The 20,688-nt window shown below is 34.6% G+C and overlaps 1 protein-coding gene across 1 annotated transcript; it reads left to right on the top strand.

Moving 5' to 3' along the window:
• Window positions 1-110: 110 nt before the first annotated feature.
• agtrap (angiotensin II receptor-associated protein) lies at window positions 111-14,910 on the top strand. Its single transcript, XM_065242002.1, has 5 exons — window positions 111-269; window positions 887-921; window positions 3,143-3,254; window positions 3,735-3,948; window positions 12,811-14,910. Exons 1-5 carry the CDS (start codon window positions 243-245, stop codon window positions 12,933-12,935), a joined length of 513 nt encoding a protein of 170 aa, XP_065098074.1. The 5' UTR covers window positions 111-242; the 3' UTR covers window positions 12,936-14,910.
• The last annotated feature ends 5,778 nt before the right edge of the window (window positions 14,911-20,688 follow it).

A 20,688-nucleotide genomic window follows, 5' to 3' on the forward strand; every position in this document is an offset into this window, starting at 1 on the left:
GTATGCACACATAGTGAAGTTACAGCCTGCTCTCGTGTGTTCAGATGTGCAATGACGAGAAGTAAAGGGAGGTGTGGTCACATGGTTCAAGTCAGGCTGCTGTCACATGTTTTGTGTTGGTAGTGAGTTCAGATCGCCAGACAAACTGTGGTTACCCACATTTAGTATGAAAGCGTTTCATGATTACTTTGTGAAATACTGAAAATAACAGAGAGGCATTGAATTACAACGGTCAGTAAACTATGGAAATACCAGCCATAAATCTTAAGGTAATTTCTATTTTTCATTTGTTTTATAAAGAGTTGACATGCTGATAAATGAGTCCTTAAAACCATTAAAGATTTTTTGGAAAAGATCATTTTTGTATGTTTATAAAACAGAGAGATTTGAAGTTGTATGTTTTAAAGTAGAGAGTGATTTGAACACTTTGTTAAGCAGAACTTAATTTAAAGCACATTAAAATGTTCAAAAGTAAATAATGATAAATGATGTCTTTTATTTATCAAAATATTTATTAACTCTGCAGTAACTTTATGTTGTTTTTTACAATACATTATTGTGTGATTAATCTCTAATATACAGAATCTCTTTATTTTCATGTAAATGTCTTTGATCTACCTACACAGCCTTTTGCACGGGCAATAGATATTATTGTCATGACCCACAACATCCCTTTATTAAGTTTATTTTTAATACAAATAAAACTTTAAAGCTTTAGTTTAGACAGAACTTCCTTATTCTATTGCTTTATTTCCACATGTTGACTATAAAAAGTAAGTCAGTAACATTTTTGGAAATGGCTAAAATGCCCATAACTGAATGCTCACTAGGTTAAATGAATAGATTTGTACATTAAGATTTATTGTTCTGTGTGTTTGTTCTGCAGGGCATCGTGTTGGTTCACTGGTTACTGACAGTCTGGTGAGATCATTTGTCTTTCTCAAATCTATTTCTCTTCACTAGCATGAGGAATTTCACCAGTTGTGAAAGTTAATCATACAGTTCTCAGTTTAGCACAGAAATGGGTCTCCTCTGAAGTGAAACCCTATACAGTATACAAAATTATAACATGAAAAAAATAAAGGGCTGTTCACATATTAAAGATAACTACACTCTAAAAAATTGGTGCTAAAAAGCACTAAAAGCTCGTAATCATATGGGAACCATTTTTAGTGCTCTATAGCACCTATGAAGAACCATCCGAGGGGGATATATCACCACTATAGTACCAGATATGGTTCTATATAGCACTATAGGGTTCTACACAGGTACTATATAGGTGCTATATCGCACTTAAAATGGTTCCCCTATGATTACGAGCCAGTTAACCAATTTTAGTGATATTTAGCACTGTTTGTTTAAACCAAATGTATAATGTTAACTACATTAGCACACTGTAAAAAAAACTTTGCTGCCTTAAAATTTTTTGTTAAATCAACAAAGATTTACAAGTCATGTCAACAGAGATGAGTTGTCACAACTTATAAAATATAGTTAAGAAAAGTCAACTTAATTTTATAAGTTATAACAACTCATCTGTAGTTATAACAAATGGGTATACAACACATTGAAATGTTGTACCTTTTGGGTACAATATTATACCTTAAGGACCTATTATGTACCTTTAAAGGTACAGTTAAATGTTTTGTACCACTAACATTTATTTGGTACAAAATTGGTCCTTTAAAGGTACACAATAGGTCTTTAAGGTATAATGTTGTACCCCAAAAGGTACAACATTTCAATGTGTTGTATTGCCATAAAAGATACAAAACTGAACCTTTGAGGGTACCACCCCAGTGACAGAAAGGGTATAATTTTAAACCTTTGTTTCTGAGAGTGTACAAACAAAATGATCTCCACACAGTATTCTTTTTCTAATAAAAACATTTGTTTATTTCTTAAATATATGTATACCTGTAGATTAGAGGCAAAAACCAGTTTTAAAGAGACAGTAACCTCAATTAACCTACTCAAGTCTGTGTCATTAAAGGGATAATTCACCTAAAAATGAAAATTCTGTCATCATTTACTCGCCCTCATGTTATTACAATCCTGTAAAAATTTAATTGTTGTGAGGAACACAAAGGAAGATATTTTGAGAAATGCTTGTAACCAAACTGTTTGTGGACCCCATTCACTTCCATAGTAGGAAAAAAGAATACTATGGAAGTAAATCAGAAGAATGACATTTATGAGGTTTTGTAACAACATTAGGGTGAGTAAATGATGGCAGAGCTTTTAGTTTTGGGTGAACTATGTTAATCAAACAAAATCAAATCAATTCTGTAGCTCTAAAAAATAATAAAGAAATAAATAAAGATAATAAATAAAGACATTGTTATTCTTCATTTGATTTGATTTCTTTGCCTAATGCTACTTTTAGACCTAAAAAAATGTACCCCTATTTATTTTACTATTGTGACTTGACTTGACTTGACTTGCTTGATTTATCTGAACTGTGACTTGAGACTTGACTCGGACTTGATGGTTTAAGACTTCAGACTTGCTTGGACTTGACCGTGACCTGTCCCCACCTCTGGATAACAATAACTTTATGCTAATTCGCTCAAGTATGCAAATTATTAACCTTCAATAGCATTAACTAAATCGCATATTTCCTTTCATTAAAACGCTTTTACTTGTTTACATATCATTGAATGTATAAATATGCTGTTCTTTTTGCATTTACAGTAGTTATAACCAGCAGATGACCTCATCTAGTAGTTTGTGCAATCTAATATCTTACCTTTTGGTGTAATAGTCAGTGTAGAATAAAAACATTAATTCAATTCAATTTCACAGCCACTGCATCAGTGACACCTGAAGTAATTTAATGTAATGGACCTCAGCAATGAGCTTGTTCACAGCGCCTGTTATTTCAAATGCGTGTGCACTTTATATTCAAGTAGATTTGATTGGCTGTCATTGGTTTATCATTCATCAGTTGGAAAAATATAGTTTTGGTGTGAATTCTGCAATTCTCTTTAAAATTTAAAACAATCATTTAAAGTTATTGTTATAATGTTAAACGGCTCTTAAGTCTTGTGTATTGTATTAATTTAATGTAGTCATGTCACAATAAATATAATTTATTATAAACACAATATATGAACATATGTGTGTGTTTGTATGTATGCAGGGGATGTTTGATACAATGGCTTCCTGATTCTTATGTGTTGGGGAATATGAGTGTTCTTGCATTGGGTGTATGGGCCATCGCACAGCGAGACTCGATAGATGCTGTGATAATGGTACGTATAAAGACAAACCTAAACTACAAGACTGAATAAGCTTATGTGATATACAGTAGAGGCCAAAAGTGATGTCAGGGGGATTTGTACATAATTTGCTTTCGATGCCCCCCACAGCCCAGGTTCTCAAAATATATGGTGTATGGTACAAAATGGACAAAACATTAAACTTTTGAGGAGTACTGGACAAAATAATTTGGCAAAAAGGCAAACTACAGTGTATTAGAGAATCTGGGTTTTAAAAAAGAATACAAAAATGGACAGAAAACCAAAAAGTAAAACATACATTGACTACAATTTTATCTGTTATTAATTTGTGAATTACCCTCTTTTAGTTCAAGCATGGATGAACATTTTGTCATTGATTACTCACGCAGAAGCTTGGTTCATCTTCACAACACAAATTAAGATTTGTGTCAGATGCTTAATTTTTTCCTTTCTTGTTTTTGTATATAGTAACTTCTGCTTTCTTTCATTCAGTTTTTGATGGGATTGGCCGTGACCATCCTGACCGATATTGTTCATATCGGGGTATACTACACACAAAGTGAAATCTTGTATGACAAAGCCGGACGGGATACATTTCGCTTCAGTGCAGGCATGGTCATCCTGAGTCTGCTGCTTAAACCCCTTTCTTGCTTATTTGTCTATCAAATGTACCGTGAGCGGGGCGGTGACTACAACATCAACTTTGGTAAGTAGGTGACCAAAGATCCTTAATGCCTAAAACATCTTGCACAAATAGGCTATGCTTAAGGCATCAAATCACTTGCACATACACTGTAAGCATGCACATGTACAGTATACCTGCCAGGGTAACAAACTTGCATTCATGTACCTATGCACAATATGTTTTAGGCCTGTGAGGTTCCATTGACAGTTTAGTTCAGAGTGGTTTGTGATGTATCCGCTCAGTCCTTTAGCTGCTTTGATTGCCACGGTTTGTTTCGAGCATGATCATTTTCAGGATAAGGACTGTAAAGCACAAGAAAGGTTTTGAGTGAAAACAGCAGGCAGCACAAATGAAAACAAGAGCAGATAACTGAGTTTAAAGATGATCACAAGACCGGTGGCTAATAGAGAATGAAGAAAAACAGCTTGACTTGATCTCTATTTTAAAAAACATTACTTGATTCTACAGTAGTTGGGAACAGGCCAATAATCACAAGTCTATTATTTTAAGTTGGACTAAATAAAGATATCATTAAACAGTAGACTAAAACTGGCTGTAAAAAAATTCTAGCTATGTTAAGCTATAATAATTCAATGAAAAAATATAATGCTATAGATATTTTAAAGGCGGGGTGCATGATTTTTGAAAAACATTTAAGAAAAGGGTGTCTGGCCGAGTACCAAAACACACTTGTAGCCAGTCCGCAGAAAGGGGAGTGTCTACTAACCGACATCGTTGCCTGGTTGGGTATGTGTGGGCCGGGTCTATCAAAAGAAGGTCCAGATTTTATTGGGGTAGGGCCGTGTTTGTTTAGGTCAGGTGTCACCAACCCTGCTCCTGGATGGCTATCGTCCTGCAGACTTCAGTTCAAACCCAGCTCCAACACACCTGTCTGTAATTATCAAGCAACCCTGAACACCTTGATTAGCTGCTTCAGCTGTATTTGATTGGGGTTGGAGCTAAAATCTGCAGGACGGTAGCTCTCCAGGAGCAGGGTTGGTGACACCTGGTTTAGGTGATTTCAAATGTCAACATTGGCTTCAGAGATCATGTACCCCACCTTTAAACACTGGCCTATATGCAGTGTTATATTACTCTCATTACATCATTAATTCTTCTGGGACTCTAAACTAAAACATTAAGTTACTGTTTTTGTAATCTTCCTGGCTGTATGCACTGTTAATAAATAAGGGCCCATTAAATTTGGTTACATTTGATAATTTTTGCCATAATAACTTGCGGGATGTTTGATGTCTCAAAAGTGATTACAAGGTGATTGCTCGTCTTTTTCATTTATTTTTGGGCTATGTGGTTAAACGTCTATTAAATTTTTATTGATTTTCCAAATTTTCCCTGGTGAAAATAGTACACTTCCAGAATGTATTTAAAGTGCTCTATTTTTACATACACTGTAACAAAAATATGCAGCATTTTTGTCAAATCAACATCATTTTTTACAGCGTACTAATTTTGTACTTAAAATACAAAAAATTAATCTTTAGTACTTTTTAAGATGTTCTTAAGAACATCTAAGTGTACTTATCTGTGCTATTTTGAGACATCATAAATATGAACTAAAAATATATATTTAAAAATGTATTTAGGTACCACTTGTAGTAACCCATCTTTGTATGAAAGTTTACTACAAGTGGTATCTAAATACATTTTAAATACAGAGATAGTAGGGGAGAGCGGCGGCGAAAGTATAATTTTTCAAAAAAACTTAATTTTAAAAGATAATGTTATAGACAGATATATGTTTTTGCTGTGGTCAGTAATTCACAAATGTGGTCTATCAATACCAGGTGGAATTTTGAACAAATGTAAAACGAATTCAGTATAATTTCACTTTAAACATGAGTAGTGAATTGTTACTTGACAGCAGGGACGAAAGCAACACACAGGCGGGTCAAAAGTAACACAACAAAACAAGATAGATTTTGTGTTACACTTGTTTTTATTAAATATACATGACTATGACCTCGTTATTACGTAACTGCAAACTTTTTTGTCATTTATCTTTGCAAAAAATAATGAAATTACATTTTTAGTTTTATCAAATGTTTTTAAAGAAACAAACAATACAAACTTACATTGTTGAGAATAAAACATTTTTCAACAATTTGAACACTATGAAAATTAAATTAAATCAATATGAAAATAGAAAAAATTAGGCACACCTGATAAATGTTTAAAAGCCTTTAATCAAAACTGGCTACATGCCAACGCGTTTCAACTAAACAGTTTTCATCAGGGCATGCCAAATATACACAGGTGAGTGCATTTATCAGGTAGAGAGGATTGGGAATGGTCACATGACCTTAGCCCCACCCCCAACCTTAACAACAAATAATTAAAATTTTTCAATTATCCCATTACAGCCAAACACACTGCGCTGTTCACAAAGAATACACAAATAGTAAAAAACAAGTGATGATGTCACAAATGATTTGTTATACTTGAATATTATTTTGCACACACATCAAAAACATATTACCCATGATAAGTCTAAAAACAAACACTAGAAAAGTATTACCAAAGACATATCAAGATTACTAAAATGCCCTATATAAAGGGCGAGAAATCCACATCATCATTTAATCCTAGAAAAGTAGTGGCTGTAAGATTTACAATCCACCAGGTTTCCCTTTGAAGAAGACGTCGAAGCCTGTCACCACCCCTTACATTCCTAGAAATGACTTCAATGACCATTACTTTCAAATTATTCAAATTCATGTGCCCAGGCTCTTTGAAATGAACAGCCATAGGGTAGTTAGGACTCACAGATTTTATGGCGTATTTGTGCTCTGCAATACGTTCTTTGAGTCTTCGCTTAGTGTGTCCCACATAGAAACACCCACACTCACATTCAAGTCTGTAAACAACATAGGTGGTGTTACAATTAGCAAAGTCCTTACAATGAAACATTCTTTGCGTAAACACATCAATAAATTAACTTTGGCGGGCAAAATTTTCATAATGATTACATGAGACACAACTGTATGTGCCCTTGGGTCTCTTAAGCAGGATAAAATTAACAAGTTTTACTTTTGTCCCGACAGTATATATTCAAACTCGATTTACTTTTATTTCGAAAAACTCAGAAAAGTCAAACTTCAGGATTAGAGTGTTAGAGCCCTAAATAACCTGTAGATTGATCAGTATTTTAACACATCAAATGAGAAACACAACGCGTTATTAAAAAAAAATGACCGCTTAAGGATTTTACTTGATTGAAAACAGCTTTCTGGATCTGCACTCGGAAAACGGTGAGTAAATAACGCGATATTTGTCACGTCTGTCAAGGGTTTGTGTGTTAAAGATACTGTCATAGTTTGGGATGCAAATGTTATCAGGGCTGGGAGAAAATCGCTTTGTGACTTTCGTCTCACGTTACTTTTGCCCCGGTTCTCCCCTATGTTAAAATCACATTGTAGCTCATATTTGGTGTCTTAAAAATGAAAATAGCACAAATAAGTACACATAGATGTTGCACGGCTATAAGACATGTGTCAAACAAAACTGTTTGTCGGGAATTAATGTTCATTATGTAAATCTTATTCGTTCTTTATTAGTTTATATGTATTGTGTTAAAATGCATTTTAAACCATGTGATCTCACATCTTTGTTTGTATGAAAGAGATTCTAAGGCTATGAAAAACCTTGTTTTCTTGTTTATATGCTGACTTCTTACTACTATAACAACATTTTTAGACTTAAACAAATACTTACAAAAAAATTCTGACATACAAATGGAAATTTGGGAGTGAGCCCCCCTTGTATCGTTTAACTCTAAATATAAGGATTACTATATTTTTTTTTATACCGGATTGTTAATCTTTCTTCATTCACTGTTCTGCTCGCTATCTGTCTTCTGTATTTGTCTTATAGACTTGGATACCTCCGTGGACAGTCGCTGCACCACAGAAAGCACTGATAGCACTTTTCTCGGCCGTCGATACTGAACATTCCCTTCTTTTCCTCCTGCAAAACTCTTCAGTTTCCTCTAAAACAGGAAGTTTCTGAGCTGCTGCGCTGGATTTCACATTTAATTTTTTGTTTCTTCTAGGTGTATCTGTTTCCTGCACTTTCTATTGTTTCTTGTAAATGTTTGTGTCTACTTAGTCTTTGTGAATTTCTTTTGCTCGATCTTTATGATGTCGTGCCTCTTGTACTCTTGGTTTTTGTATGGATGCGGATGTAATGTTTCCGTTATAGAAAAATTATAAATTCTCTTTGAAGTTCCTTCATTTTAATTCAATGATTTTTTTTCAGGACAACCTTTCATATGATGGACTCATGAGGAGTTAAATACAATGGGCCAAAAAGTCTTAAGTCCACTAGTGAAATAGTTTCTGTTTTATGTTTCTTAGTTGCACTTGGACTACCATGAACTCTAAGGTGCAGTTTCCTGAAAAGGGTTTAGATTAATCCAGAACTGGGCCTTAGTTATTAGGACATTTAAGTAGTTTTTACATTACATACCTTACAAAAACAATACTAGTGTGCATCTTAAAACAATGGCAGGTTTGGGTTTACTCTGGGTACTCCGGTTTCCTCTCACAGGCCAAAAACATACAAGTTAGGTAATTGGAGATACCAAATTGTCCCTCCCCCAATGTGTGTATGAATTAAGCAGCATGAAGAATAAAGAAAGAAAGACATTTAGGCAGCTCAAACACGCATTTTAGTCTAATAAACTTAAGCCGTGTCCGGGAAACAAGCCCATAAATGTTTCAGCAAAACCAATGTGAGAATTTTATAAAGAGCACCATTGTGCCTCAGTAAAAGCAAGAAAATTCTTTGACCTTTTATTCAAACATGTTCAAAAATCTTACAATTCTTTTATAGTCTGAAAAAACATAAATAAATAAATCATAAATATATATAAATATTTTTGATTTAGAAAGATTTTTCATTTTATTTATATTCTAAAGAATTAAAATGCCATATTATCATTAACATCACAGAAGCAAATCTATTTGCAGTATTGTGATAAATCAAGTATGTGACAAAAGATGTTAACTTAGAGTAAACTGACAAACTATAAGTCAAAGGCAGTTTATGCTGACAATGACAGTGTATGGTTTTTTGAAATTTAGATAAATGTTATTATAAAGTGTTATTGAGAAAATGACTATTGAGAAAATCTGTAAGGGAGTCTATAGGCTTGGTGATGTGGGTTTGTAAAGCATAAAACATTCATGATGTCCAATGACAGCCACAGCATGCACAACATAAACTTTACTATTTTATTGTATATGCTGTTTTCTATGAGTTTGTACACAGAATCGCTGAACTGCTACACGGTCGATATTTGCTTGTGTTTTATGGTGCAATAAGGGAATTGTGCTTGTTTAAGTTATTTATTGAGACTGCAATTGCTCAAGTTGAGTTTTTAAGAATAAATTGAAACAATACAATATTGATCCTTTTGCTTGAATTATGTTTTTGTTTGTTTATCTGTGCCTGAGGCTTATATATAACATAATTGAGAACATTTAGCTGATTGGTGTATAAAAATATACATGGTTTTTCATCATTGCTATTCTGTAGATGTGCTATGGGGTTTGTTTAGTAAATCCATCATGAGGGAATCTTCAGGCTGAATAAAGTATATTAGGTTAGAATATTTCTGTGTAAATCAAACATGGTGTAGATGTCCAGCGGTCCAATGGTCTGTCACTGTGTTTACTGTTATACCAAGTGCACTCTTTCAAAAAATAAAGATGCTTCATGATGCCATAGAAGAACCATTTTTGGCTAAATAGTTCCACAAAGAACCGAAGAACCTTTCTGTTTCAGAAACGCTTCTGTGAGGAACCAAGAATGGTTCTTCTAATCTATGGCATCACATTAAAAAACCTTTTAAACACCTTTATTTAAGAGCATGTGTATTGTATTTAATAATCTTAGGCCGGTTGCACCAGCTGGGTGTAAACCCGGTCGTAAGATTTGTCTAGAAAGTAAAATGCACTTTACATCCGACGTAGAATTTACACCTGTTGCACCTTAGGTGTTGCGCACGTCTGAGACTATGGGCCCTATTTTACGATCTAAGGACATGGTCTAAAGCACACAGTACACAGTCTAAATGGGCCAAATCCACTTTTGTTAATTTAATGACGGGAAAAAAAATTGTGTGCCTAGCGCACAGTCTGAAAGAGTTGTTCCTATTTTCCTAATGAGTAATGGGTGTGTTTTGGGGGTAATGTGCAATGAACCAATCAGAGTCTCAGCTCTCATCCCCTTTAAAAGCCAGTTGCGCTCACGGCATGCCAATTCCCTATTTAGATAACAGAATTTGTAAACTGAAAATCTAAGCAGAGGAAGAATTACTTACCAGGCTACAGGTTAAGTAGATCTTTATGCCTTCTAACGTCTCATAATCAGTCCTCTTTTATTTCCAAGAGACTCAATAATAATCTTTTACATTTGAATCCTTTAATGTTTCATATTTAAAAACGTTTGTGTGCTGCTATGCATCCATGTTTGTGACAAGCAAACCCGCGTTGTTGTCACGTTTATAGGCGCATATTACTATTTTATTAGCACAATCTTTAAATAACAAAAACAAAATCGCACCATTGACTTTGGACTAGTCTTTAGTCGGTCAATTGCAAAGTATATTTCAGTTGCCTCAAAATAGGTGTGCCTGAACACACCTCGTTTTTAGACCAGAGGGCCAATGGGCGAAAAAATGGGTGCAAATGTATTTGCTATTTAAACAATCTGGCGTAAGTATAAAGTCTTGACTTGTTTCCATGGCAAAAATAGAAACAAATAAATTTGAGACATTGGCACATCTAATGCGCAGGATACAAGAGCAGTGTGCTTTCCTGCATGGAAGAGTGAGAAACTGCACCAATAGATTCTTATATATGATATAATAAGTATAAGTTTAAGTTTAAATAAGTTTATAACAATAGTAACACATATGCGGGAATGGGCCTTGTTTACACTGAGTGTAGCTGCACCTGGTCGTAGTTTCAGATGGTGCGTAAAGGCGTAAAACATTTTCACAACATTCAACGTAGCTAAGCCTGATGTAGGGCTTACCGGTATACCCAACTTTTGGATGGTGCAACTGGCCCCCTGGTCACTGAGGCTTATAACCCAGGCTCACTTGCCATACGTACCTCTGCCTTCATTTCGGCATAACCTGAAATACGTTGCTGCATGCACATATTACTGCCTCTTTCAATGTTATGTCCACTGGAGCTGTTTGCTTTTTTCTGTTTTTATGAGGGATTTTGAATTTATAGTAGAAGGTGGCAAATGCGCCGCAAGCATAAAGGTACATTCACATTATAAGCGACTTTGTCGCTGTGTGTCGCTTGTCTCTTTCAAATGAGGCGTTTCTATATTTAGTTGTCATAAAATGAGTAACGTACACTCCAGTAACTGACTAGAGATGGATGATGTGAACTCCCTGCGTCGTTCCCGAATGTCGCTCATAATTTGAATAAAGTTAAACATTTCTCAACTTTGTCACACAACAAAGAAAAAAGTGCTTATAGTGGACACTCCAACCAAAAGATGCAGTGATACCAGGGCCGGTTCTAGATATTTGGAGGCCCTAGGCAAAATTTATGTTGGAGGCCCCTCACACCCCTCTAATTTGCAGAATAATGTGAGAACGTGTTTTTCTACTGCGTAAGAAATCAGATGAGCACTACTATTAAACATGTTTTTCCCCATTACTTTTACTTTTTATTAAGTTTTATCAACAAATTGATTAACTTTATGCTAAAATGTAATTAGAAATTATGCAAAACCAAATGTTTTAAAAATTTTAAGGCAGTCACATTTATTAAAAACACAATTTTTTTGGGATAATACAGGATAACAGTTTTGCTTTCTCCAAAGAGTAAAATTAAAAAGACAACTAATGTAAAAATACATTGCAAAAACCCTAACGGTAAAAAAATTACAGGTGAACACCTCCTAGAAAACTTTTATTGTTTTTTTATTTTAACTTGGTATAAAGAAGAATTTCCCCCTTACTTAACCAATATACAGTATAAAGTTATCTATCAGACTATTGCAATACCTTTTTATAAACTACCTTAAATATCCATATAAATCAGCTGCCAATGGAAGTTAAAAAGACAAACTACTTTCATGATTTAAAAACTAAAATAAAGCGTAGAGGACTTACAAGATATACAGACTGTTTACTTTAGGTCAGTGGTTTTCAATCTTGTCCTAGGGGACCCACTGCCCTGCACATTTTGCATGTCTCCCTTATCTAACACACCTGATTCAGATCATCTGCTCATTAAGGGAGAGATCCATGAACAGAACTGGGTGTGTCAGTTAAGGGAGACATACAAAATGTGCAGAGCTGTGGGTCCCCTAGGACAAGATTGAAAACCACTGCTTTAGGTAACGCCAGTTTTGTTTGCTGTTCGACTTTAAATACTTTTTTAAATATAAAAATTAATTCTTGCATTGGTGGCGCCGCATAAAGTTGAACTCACCTTAAAACTTTATTTAATGCTGTCAGTAGTGATTGTCGGACCAGCGCACATGGACTTAGCAGTTATGGAGGCCCCCCTTCCAAGCTTGAGGCCCTAGGCATTTGCCTACTCTGCCTATAGCTAGCGCCGGCCCTGAGTGATACTGTATATGTACCAGGAGAAATATATATATTTCAGGTTATGCAGAAATCTAGCAGATGTAAGTAATTCATGTCTAGACTTATTTAAGACCTGAGGTTCTCACCTGAGTTTTCTGTCTGTACAATTTGAAAACAAATTAAAAATATTTATTCTTATGAGAGTTTATTTGTGAATGATCATTTGATTCAGTTTTTAAATTACATTATATGGTTCTGGATGAAACTAAAGTTGATCATGCACACCTGTCTATTACTTTCAGGTTTTCCAACAATAACTAGAAACAGAGACAACTATCAGTCCATCGACCAGCAAAATCAGTCTGGTGGTCCTACCAACTCGATCGGCCAGTCGGAAGATGTCCAACCCGGACCACGATCTTACTGAGAATGACAAAGAAAAAAAAAACATCAACCAACTCCCACTGTGGTCTCTTTATTGTTTGTTTTTGATTGTTTGGTAAAAGTAACCAAAGGTAACAAACGGAACATAATGTCAAAGTGTTTGGTTGTTAGGGTGTTATCAAGAGTTTGGGTTGTTCATGAAGGTATGTTGAATAAGGGGTTTGACAGAATAATTACAATCTCTAAAAGCAAGAAATGGTAAAAACAATTATACAGATACTTTATAGATCAGATCCTTCATAGAAGACCTCTGTGACATCACTGAATTGTTCTTCAGTCTGGTTGTTGTCTTTTGCTCTTTCCTCAAGGTTATACTGTATATGTTTATGTATATGATCTGTTTCCAAATAACAATCACTCAGTAGGTTTGTAAAGCTCATGATGAGCTGCAAAAAGGTCTCATGATATTGTAATATTGAGGTGTTTAGTAAATATCCTGCTAAGAGCCAATCTAATAGTCAGTTGGAAAGGACAAATTATTTTTTTTATCTTTTTCTCATGTAGTCTTTTGGAATGTTGTGTGGATCACTTAAATAATTATTTGAATTATTATTGACAATGTTTATTCTATGTTTATCCCATATGCCATACAATCTGTTCTTTATTTATTTATTTGATTGGTCATGCACATCGGATTATTTATTTGCTTAATATGGTAATGTCTGAAAACTGGGATTCATATCAAATTTTAAAACATATAAACTTGGAGTAAAAAATTGGTTTTATAATTAGGTAAATTTAGAGAATACACTCTTAAAATGAAGTTGCTTGAAAGGTTCTTCACAATGATGCCATAGAAAAAACATTTTATGTTTTATGGTGGTGGTTGAGAAGAATCCCCTTTCATATGTAAAGCGCTTTGAGTGCTGCAGAAAAGCACTATATAAATGTAATGAATAATAATAATTATTATTATTATACTTTTGCAGTGGCAGCGGTGACTTCTTTTATGAGGGGCGTGAATTCAAAATATGTGTGGCTCGTCATGTCAAAATATGTGTTTGTTGCGCCATATGAACCATGTGCACACACTTCAACAGGGATTTATGATAAAAGAGACACTCGCAAATACTCGTAAGACAGGCTTATTGTATTTTGACACCATGTGTGATGCACATAAGGTTACATGACGTGACGAGCTTCGCATAGTGCGCCCTCGAAAAAGAAGTCACCGGCAATCAATGTACCCATGTATAATCATTTTTTTCACCACAGATGATCTTTTTTGAAACAAAAGGTTTCTTCTTTATGGAACCATAAAGTACCTTTATTTTTAAGAGTGTAGGTTAATAAATGTTAAGCATGTGTCTAAAATTGAAAAACAGATGGTTTATTTTGAGGTCATCACCATTATATTGATATCTGTTAGTGAAAGCACTGCTGTTACTCATTACAAACCCAGAACCTGTATGAAAACCCTCAGTATTTTTCCTGTTCTGATTGTGGGCACTGATGTTGCAACGGTTACACACTTTCATACACGCTCACCAGTGTTATTTTGTCAGCTATATAAGAAATAAGGTTTACAGTTGCAATTCTGTTACTTATAATTTTGAAGATGCAGCAATGTTTCCATACATTTAAGAGCTATAGACGGTCATAACATTAACCCCAGTCTGGCTTAAGCTCAGTGCAAGTAATAAAACCACAAAAAGTCAAGTGCCATGTAAAACTCGTGTCAATATGTTTTAAACATTTACTTTTGTACACAAAATGATGTGCTGAGTCATTAAATGTTTTAGTTATTCAGTAGCTTGTAATTCATCATGTTAGGGATCGGTTTACTTTAAGAATCATTTTAAGTTGTTATGAAATTTAAGCCGTTCTCTATTTTTTTGTTAAAGCTGTAGCAATGTTGTAGTTTTTATCCTGTTTCAGTTGTTCAAAAAGCATGATGCAAAACTTGCACCAGTTTGACCACAGAAACCAGAACTCTTATGTGGGAGATGACGTGGACATTTTAACTTCTTTAACTCTGTGGACCCTGTACCGGGTCCAGAATTATCTTATTTTGACTTAATATAAAATATTCCTGTAATTTGTAATGGTCTGTCATGGACCCAGTACCACATATGAGATACTGTTTGAAAGCTTAGACTCTCTACTTTCTGCAGATATGCATCACTTTGACATATCTTTTACTGTAAGAAAGTTATTTACAATTAATTTACACCATCACCCCCCCGATATTTTTTAATATCTTTTAATATTCATATATTTCATGTTTTTCAAGTATTACAAACATGGGCAAGTCTTATATCAAATGAAAGCTCTCAGTCTCAGGAATAAGTCTGCAGCGTTATTTTTGTCCTATTATCATCACCTATCTAACAATCATCGAATGAATAATGATGTAAAAAATGGTCTTATGTAAACATATGTGAAACTTGAGTGTGAACTGCCTCAGATAGCACATATAGCCACAAATGATACACCATCTTTTATTTTAGGTCCTACTCTAAAAAATGAGTCCATTCACAGCATTTTCTTTGGTTGTGTGCATAATTAATCCCTTGCTATTTATTATATGTGCAAAACAAAAAATTAATATTTATATGAAAAATTTATTTTCGCACACTTCAGTAAAATGAGAATAACTTTTGAATGCAACATGCTAAAGAGTTCATTCTTTTTTTGGGTGTTTACTGTCTGCTGCTGCTAACAACCAGAACTGTCTGCAGTCTGCTAGAGCACACAGAACCAGAGTTATACACTATCAAAGATAGTATTTACAACATAAAAAAAGAAAATTTGGGGTTTTAGCATATGAAAAACCACATAATTAACACTATTTGTCACAAACAACAGCTTTTTATGTAACTTCAAAGGGATTTTTGCAAAATGATATAAAGATATTGCATTTATTCCACTGTATGTGGTTATGGGAGCACTTCAAATGTTTTTTGGCAGAAATTGTACACCATAAGCGTATTAGTCCTCCCATCAGTTGGAGTAAAATAACTTTTGCATTTATTATGATAGAGAAAAAATTCCTTTTTCCTCTGTAAGCTGGCAATTGCTGGAATCAAACAAAACTGTCTGGAGGTTTCGTTACCACTCAGGGCCAGAGTTATACACTTTTAAATACAGACTTTAGAAAAAAAACATCAAAAAGCGCCTATTTATTTTTGTGCTTATTAGAGAACTGACAACACATACAACCATGTTGAGCACTTTTAACAGTGTTTTATGTAATTTCAAAGGGTTTCCTGTAAAATGATACCAAACTTTTGTATGTGCACCTCTGCATGTGGGTATGGGAAGCTTTTGAAATTGGGTAGGCCAAATCCAGGCAAAAATCCCCAAAATAGCCTCAGAGTGTATAAGTTAAGCAACTTTCAAACTCTACTAAATCTTTTGTAAATATGCATTGCAACCAGGCACTTTGTGAAAGGTGCTAAACAAATAAAATTCAACTGAACATCTCACTGTTTTTCTTCATAAACCGATTATTGATCCAGTCTGTCATTTCTGAAGCATTAGACAGTTTTTGATGTATTAATTTGAACATTCATTTTTTGTCTAAAGTCTGTAACGTGTTGGCAGATATATAAAACGGTCCTCATGCTGCTGGGTTCATTAGCCAAGACATTAACAACACAGATCTTTTTAACCCTCCTCGCTCCTCATTTTCTGTTTACACTTCTGGCCCTTGGGGTCTATATGAACCCAAAATTGAAAGCATAATTGTAAGAAAAATATACATTTTCAATAATACAAATAATATATCATTTTTTTTGTTTACTTCTCATCTATACAATAAAGCTGTGTTTTGAGAGATTTGAAGTACTGTTGTACCTGTTTACCACTAAAATCCTCAACTACACCATTGGCTTGCCTGAAAAATATCAAATTTTGTGTGTGTGAGAGAGAGAGAGAGTAAACATGTGCGTGCATTAGGTTACACCCCTTTATATCTTTTTTCTACATTTGTGGCTGATTTTATTTGCCAAATTTTATAAAAATGCTCTCTGTGGTAGTCATGCGTGTATGTGTTTGTTTGTGTGTGTGTGTGTGTGTGTGTGTGTGTGTGTGTGTGTGTGTGTGTGTGTGTGTGTGTGTGTGTGTGTGTGTGTGTGTGTGTGTGTGTGTGTGTGCGGCCGGGTAATTATCACGTTGGGGGGACCAATTGTCCCCACAAAGATAGGAATACCAGTATTTTTGTGACCTTGTGGGGACATTTTGATGTCCCCATGAGGAAACAAGCTAATAAATCAAACAGAATGATGTTTCTTGAAAATCTAAGGTATCAGACAGTTTCCTGTGATGGTTGGGGTTAGGGAATGGGGCAGGTAAGGGGAATAGAATATACAGTTTGTACAGAATAAAATGCATTACGTCTATGGAATGTCCCCAAAAAACATGGAAACCAGAACGTGCGTGCGTGCGTGCGTGTGTGTGTGTGTGTGTGTGCGTGCGTGCATGCGTGTTTGTGAGTGTACATGTGTGTGCATAAGGTCACACCCCTTTATGTGTTATTTCTGCATTTGTGACTGATTTTATTTGCCATATTCCACGCAAATGCTCTCTGTGGCAGTCATACCAGTGTGTGTTTGTTTGTGTGTGTATTTGTGTGTGTTTGTGTGAGCATGTGTTTTTTGCATTGCATTTGTGCACAAGTACCAGGCCTTTATTTCTGTGTCAAAATTTTCAGATTTATGCTGGATTTATTGATATTTATTTTTTGACAAATGAAAAAAAAAGTAATTTTTTGCATTTCCCATTCACTTTCAATTGGGGTCATATTGACCCCAAGGGACAGATTGATAAAAAAATTTGTACATACCTTTAGAAGAACCGAATCAAGCCCAGTTTTTTTGTGTTTTTTTGTATATGTAAAGAAGTCACAAAGTTTTACATCTCTGAGATGAAGGGAACCTTTTTTTTAACCAATGAAATGTCGTTTGGGGTCATATAGACCCCAAGGACCAATTGAGGGTTAATTTAATTCAAACGTATTTCTATAGTCCTTTTCACAGATTGGCATTGTTGCAAAGCAGCTTTATGGAAAATGCATTGCCGCAAACCGTAGTTTAAAGTTCTTTTTACAGTAATTAAATTGGGCTATAGAAATTATGAAAATATATAATAGAAAACAGGACAATAATAATAAATAAAAAATGAAATTATTGCAAATTTGTCAGTAGATTGAATTATTTTTTATATTAGCGTGACTTACCTTCTAAAACAGGGGTGTCAAACTAATTTTAGGCTGAGGGCCGGATGGTAAATAACGGCATGATGTGAGGGCCGGATAATTTTTTTAAACCGTAGTGTGCTGATAATGGTGTTAATATTAACTAAACAAACCAATTAATTAGTTTGTTCAGCAAGAAAACTAGAGAAACACACAGCTCTATTTCATAAGGTCACACTCATACTGTGCATATTATACACACAAATTTACATCTGTACAAAATCCACTGGCTTTAGGTTGAAAAACCTTAATATAACTTCTTTTTTGCATTATTCCTAAATGCCAAAATTATTTATAAACAATTCACTTTTCTTTGGAATATGTTTGTAATGAGAACATTCATTTAAAAAAAGAAAATGCTAGATGGGGCAGTAGCCCAAACCAAAAATGGCACTATGGGGGGTGGTACTATTATTATGGTTTTAATAAATCATCATAAATATGTGTTATATTACTAACATGGGATTATAATGGGAAATATAATAACAAGAATTAAAGTGTGACAATCTGCTAAATATTCAATATGTTGATGGAGATTTGAATCCATGTTTGCATTGTTGAACTGCCTTTAGCAGCCTCCCTTTCCGTTCTCTGTCTTTATTTTGTCAAGGCATTGGTGTTTTTGTCTACAAAGTGTGCCAACAACAGCAAATTTAGTGTTTATATTAACTTAGATCTGATCGGGAAGATTAAGCGATTAGACAAGCATTGTAACGTTAATACTAAGAATGTGGCTATTTGGTTGTTGTTTGCACTTTTAGAACACCGACAGCAAATCATTACCGGAAGAAATACATAAACAAACTTACAAATTACTAATTCTGTTGTTTAACAACTGATTTAGTGTAATGAATCTACCTGTTAATGCAACGAACTTCGGAAACTGTCGTCTTCTTCGCTCTCCAGGCAGAGAGTGGACAAGAGATGCTGCGGAGCAGCAAGATTTTTGGGCACCGTGTTTAGTCTATGTTCCGTGTTTTGCTGCTTTCCGCAAGTCTCTCATATTAAAAACGAACTAGAAACCCGCCTGAAAGGGTTTTTAAAATATGTATTTCATATTTAATAAAACTGTATAAATCATCATGCGGGCCAGATTGGACACCTTTGTGGGCCGTATGCGGCCCGCGGGCCGTATTTTTGATACCCCTGTTCTACAGTATGGTCAAATTTGCCTGTGTTAACACCCAAACTAACAAAATAATCTGCTAACATTTGTCTGTTTGGTCTAATATTTCTCTTTTTTGAATTGAGTTTTATATTTCATTAATTGAAAACACTGAGTACCAAATATCAGTTGCAAATCAGTTCCTACTGTTTAGTTTATTATCTTATTAGCAATATTACATGTTGTCATAGAAACAGTAAAGTCTTCAGTCATTTATATGAGGTTTTGGGTTTTTGGGTAATGTTCCAGCATGTCCTGGCAAAAAAAGCCTGTTTGTGTGGGCTTGATGATATTGTTTTAAATAAGAGATGCATGCAGTGATACATGTTTCAAAGATTAGCCATGGCTATTTTAGGTCTCTTTGCTTTTATTAGCTTTAATTGAAAGTGTCCTCGTCGTGTTTTTGTCATAGTCTGGCATTAAAAAATTGTTTAGTTTAATAGTTCAAAAATTCTTATAATTGTATTGTGTTTATAATCAATTTCTTGTTTCATAAAAACATCTCCAATAGACAAACACCAATAGATTTTTTATTTATAGCAATGTTTTGACCAGAGCCAGGCCAAGCCTTCATAGGGCCCAAGCTAAATTTTATTTGGGGCATCCTCTGTGACACCGATACGACTGACAGTTACATGATTATCCGCACACTTTAAATCTAACGGTAACACTTTATTTTACGAGCCGCAAAGTACCGCGTAATTAAACCGAATTTACAGCGTACCTATTTGTAACAACAGGGTACCTCTACAGTACGTACTTGTAGGTATAAGGGAATCATATTTTAAGTTTGGGGTAATAAGGGGGTAGAATATGAAGAATTATAAATTATTTATACTCTAAGTATTTTATAACAACAGGGTACCTATTGTAATATTACGTGGTATGTATGACTTAGTCAAGTCTATGGGGAAATTATGTTTTATTTTTTTTTATTGTGAATTTTTCATATTTACTACTGAATGTTACAGTCAATGTCTACGAGCCACATCGGCAAATAAATATAACAGCACATCACTTTATTTTAGTAGCCTATATTACTTGCTTTTAATAACAAAAGTCCAGCTGATTTAATGTGGTTATCTTTTTTTTAAGGTAAGTACAATAAAAATAGCAACTTATTCCCTATTTACCAGGAAACTCCTACATTTGCGGACATATTTGAAGTGGTGCTTTGCAATTTATTTACTGTAAACACAAGTATTTTAGCCAAATATAATTTATGCAATGGCAAACCAGAATGAAACAACAGCAGATATCAGCTCCCGCTAAAGCAAAAGACGACTAACGTTACATGCGTACAGTAGGCTACTGCGCAGGTGTAGAGCGCGCGGCCGTCTGCAGGAGGTTTGCTGGAACGCGATCCTGAGGTGA

This window comes from Paramisgurnus dabryanus, chromosome 14 (assembly GCF_030506205.2).
Source record: "Paramisgurnus dabryanus chromosome 14, PD_genome_1.1, whole genome shotgun sequence".
NCBI classification, from domain to species: domain Eukaryota; kingdom Metazoa; phylum Chordata; class Actinopteri; order Cypriniformes; family Cobitidae; genus Paramisgurnus; species Paramisgurnus dabryanus.

Excerpts from the sequence above, each read along its gene's own strand:
- agtrap (XM_065242002.1), top strand. The coding sequence starts at position 243 with ATGGAAATACCAGCCATAAATCTTAAG. Across the intron at positions 270-886 it reads TACCAGCCATAAATCTTAAG|GGCATCGTGTTGGTTCACTG; the intron begins GTAATTTCTATT and ends TTTGTTCTGCAG. Across the intron at positions 922-3,142 it reads CACTGGTTACTGACAGTCTG|GGGATGTTTGATACAATGGC; the intron begins GTGAGATCATTT and ends GTATGTATGCAG.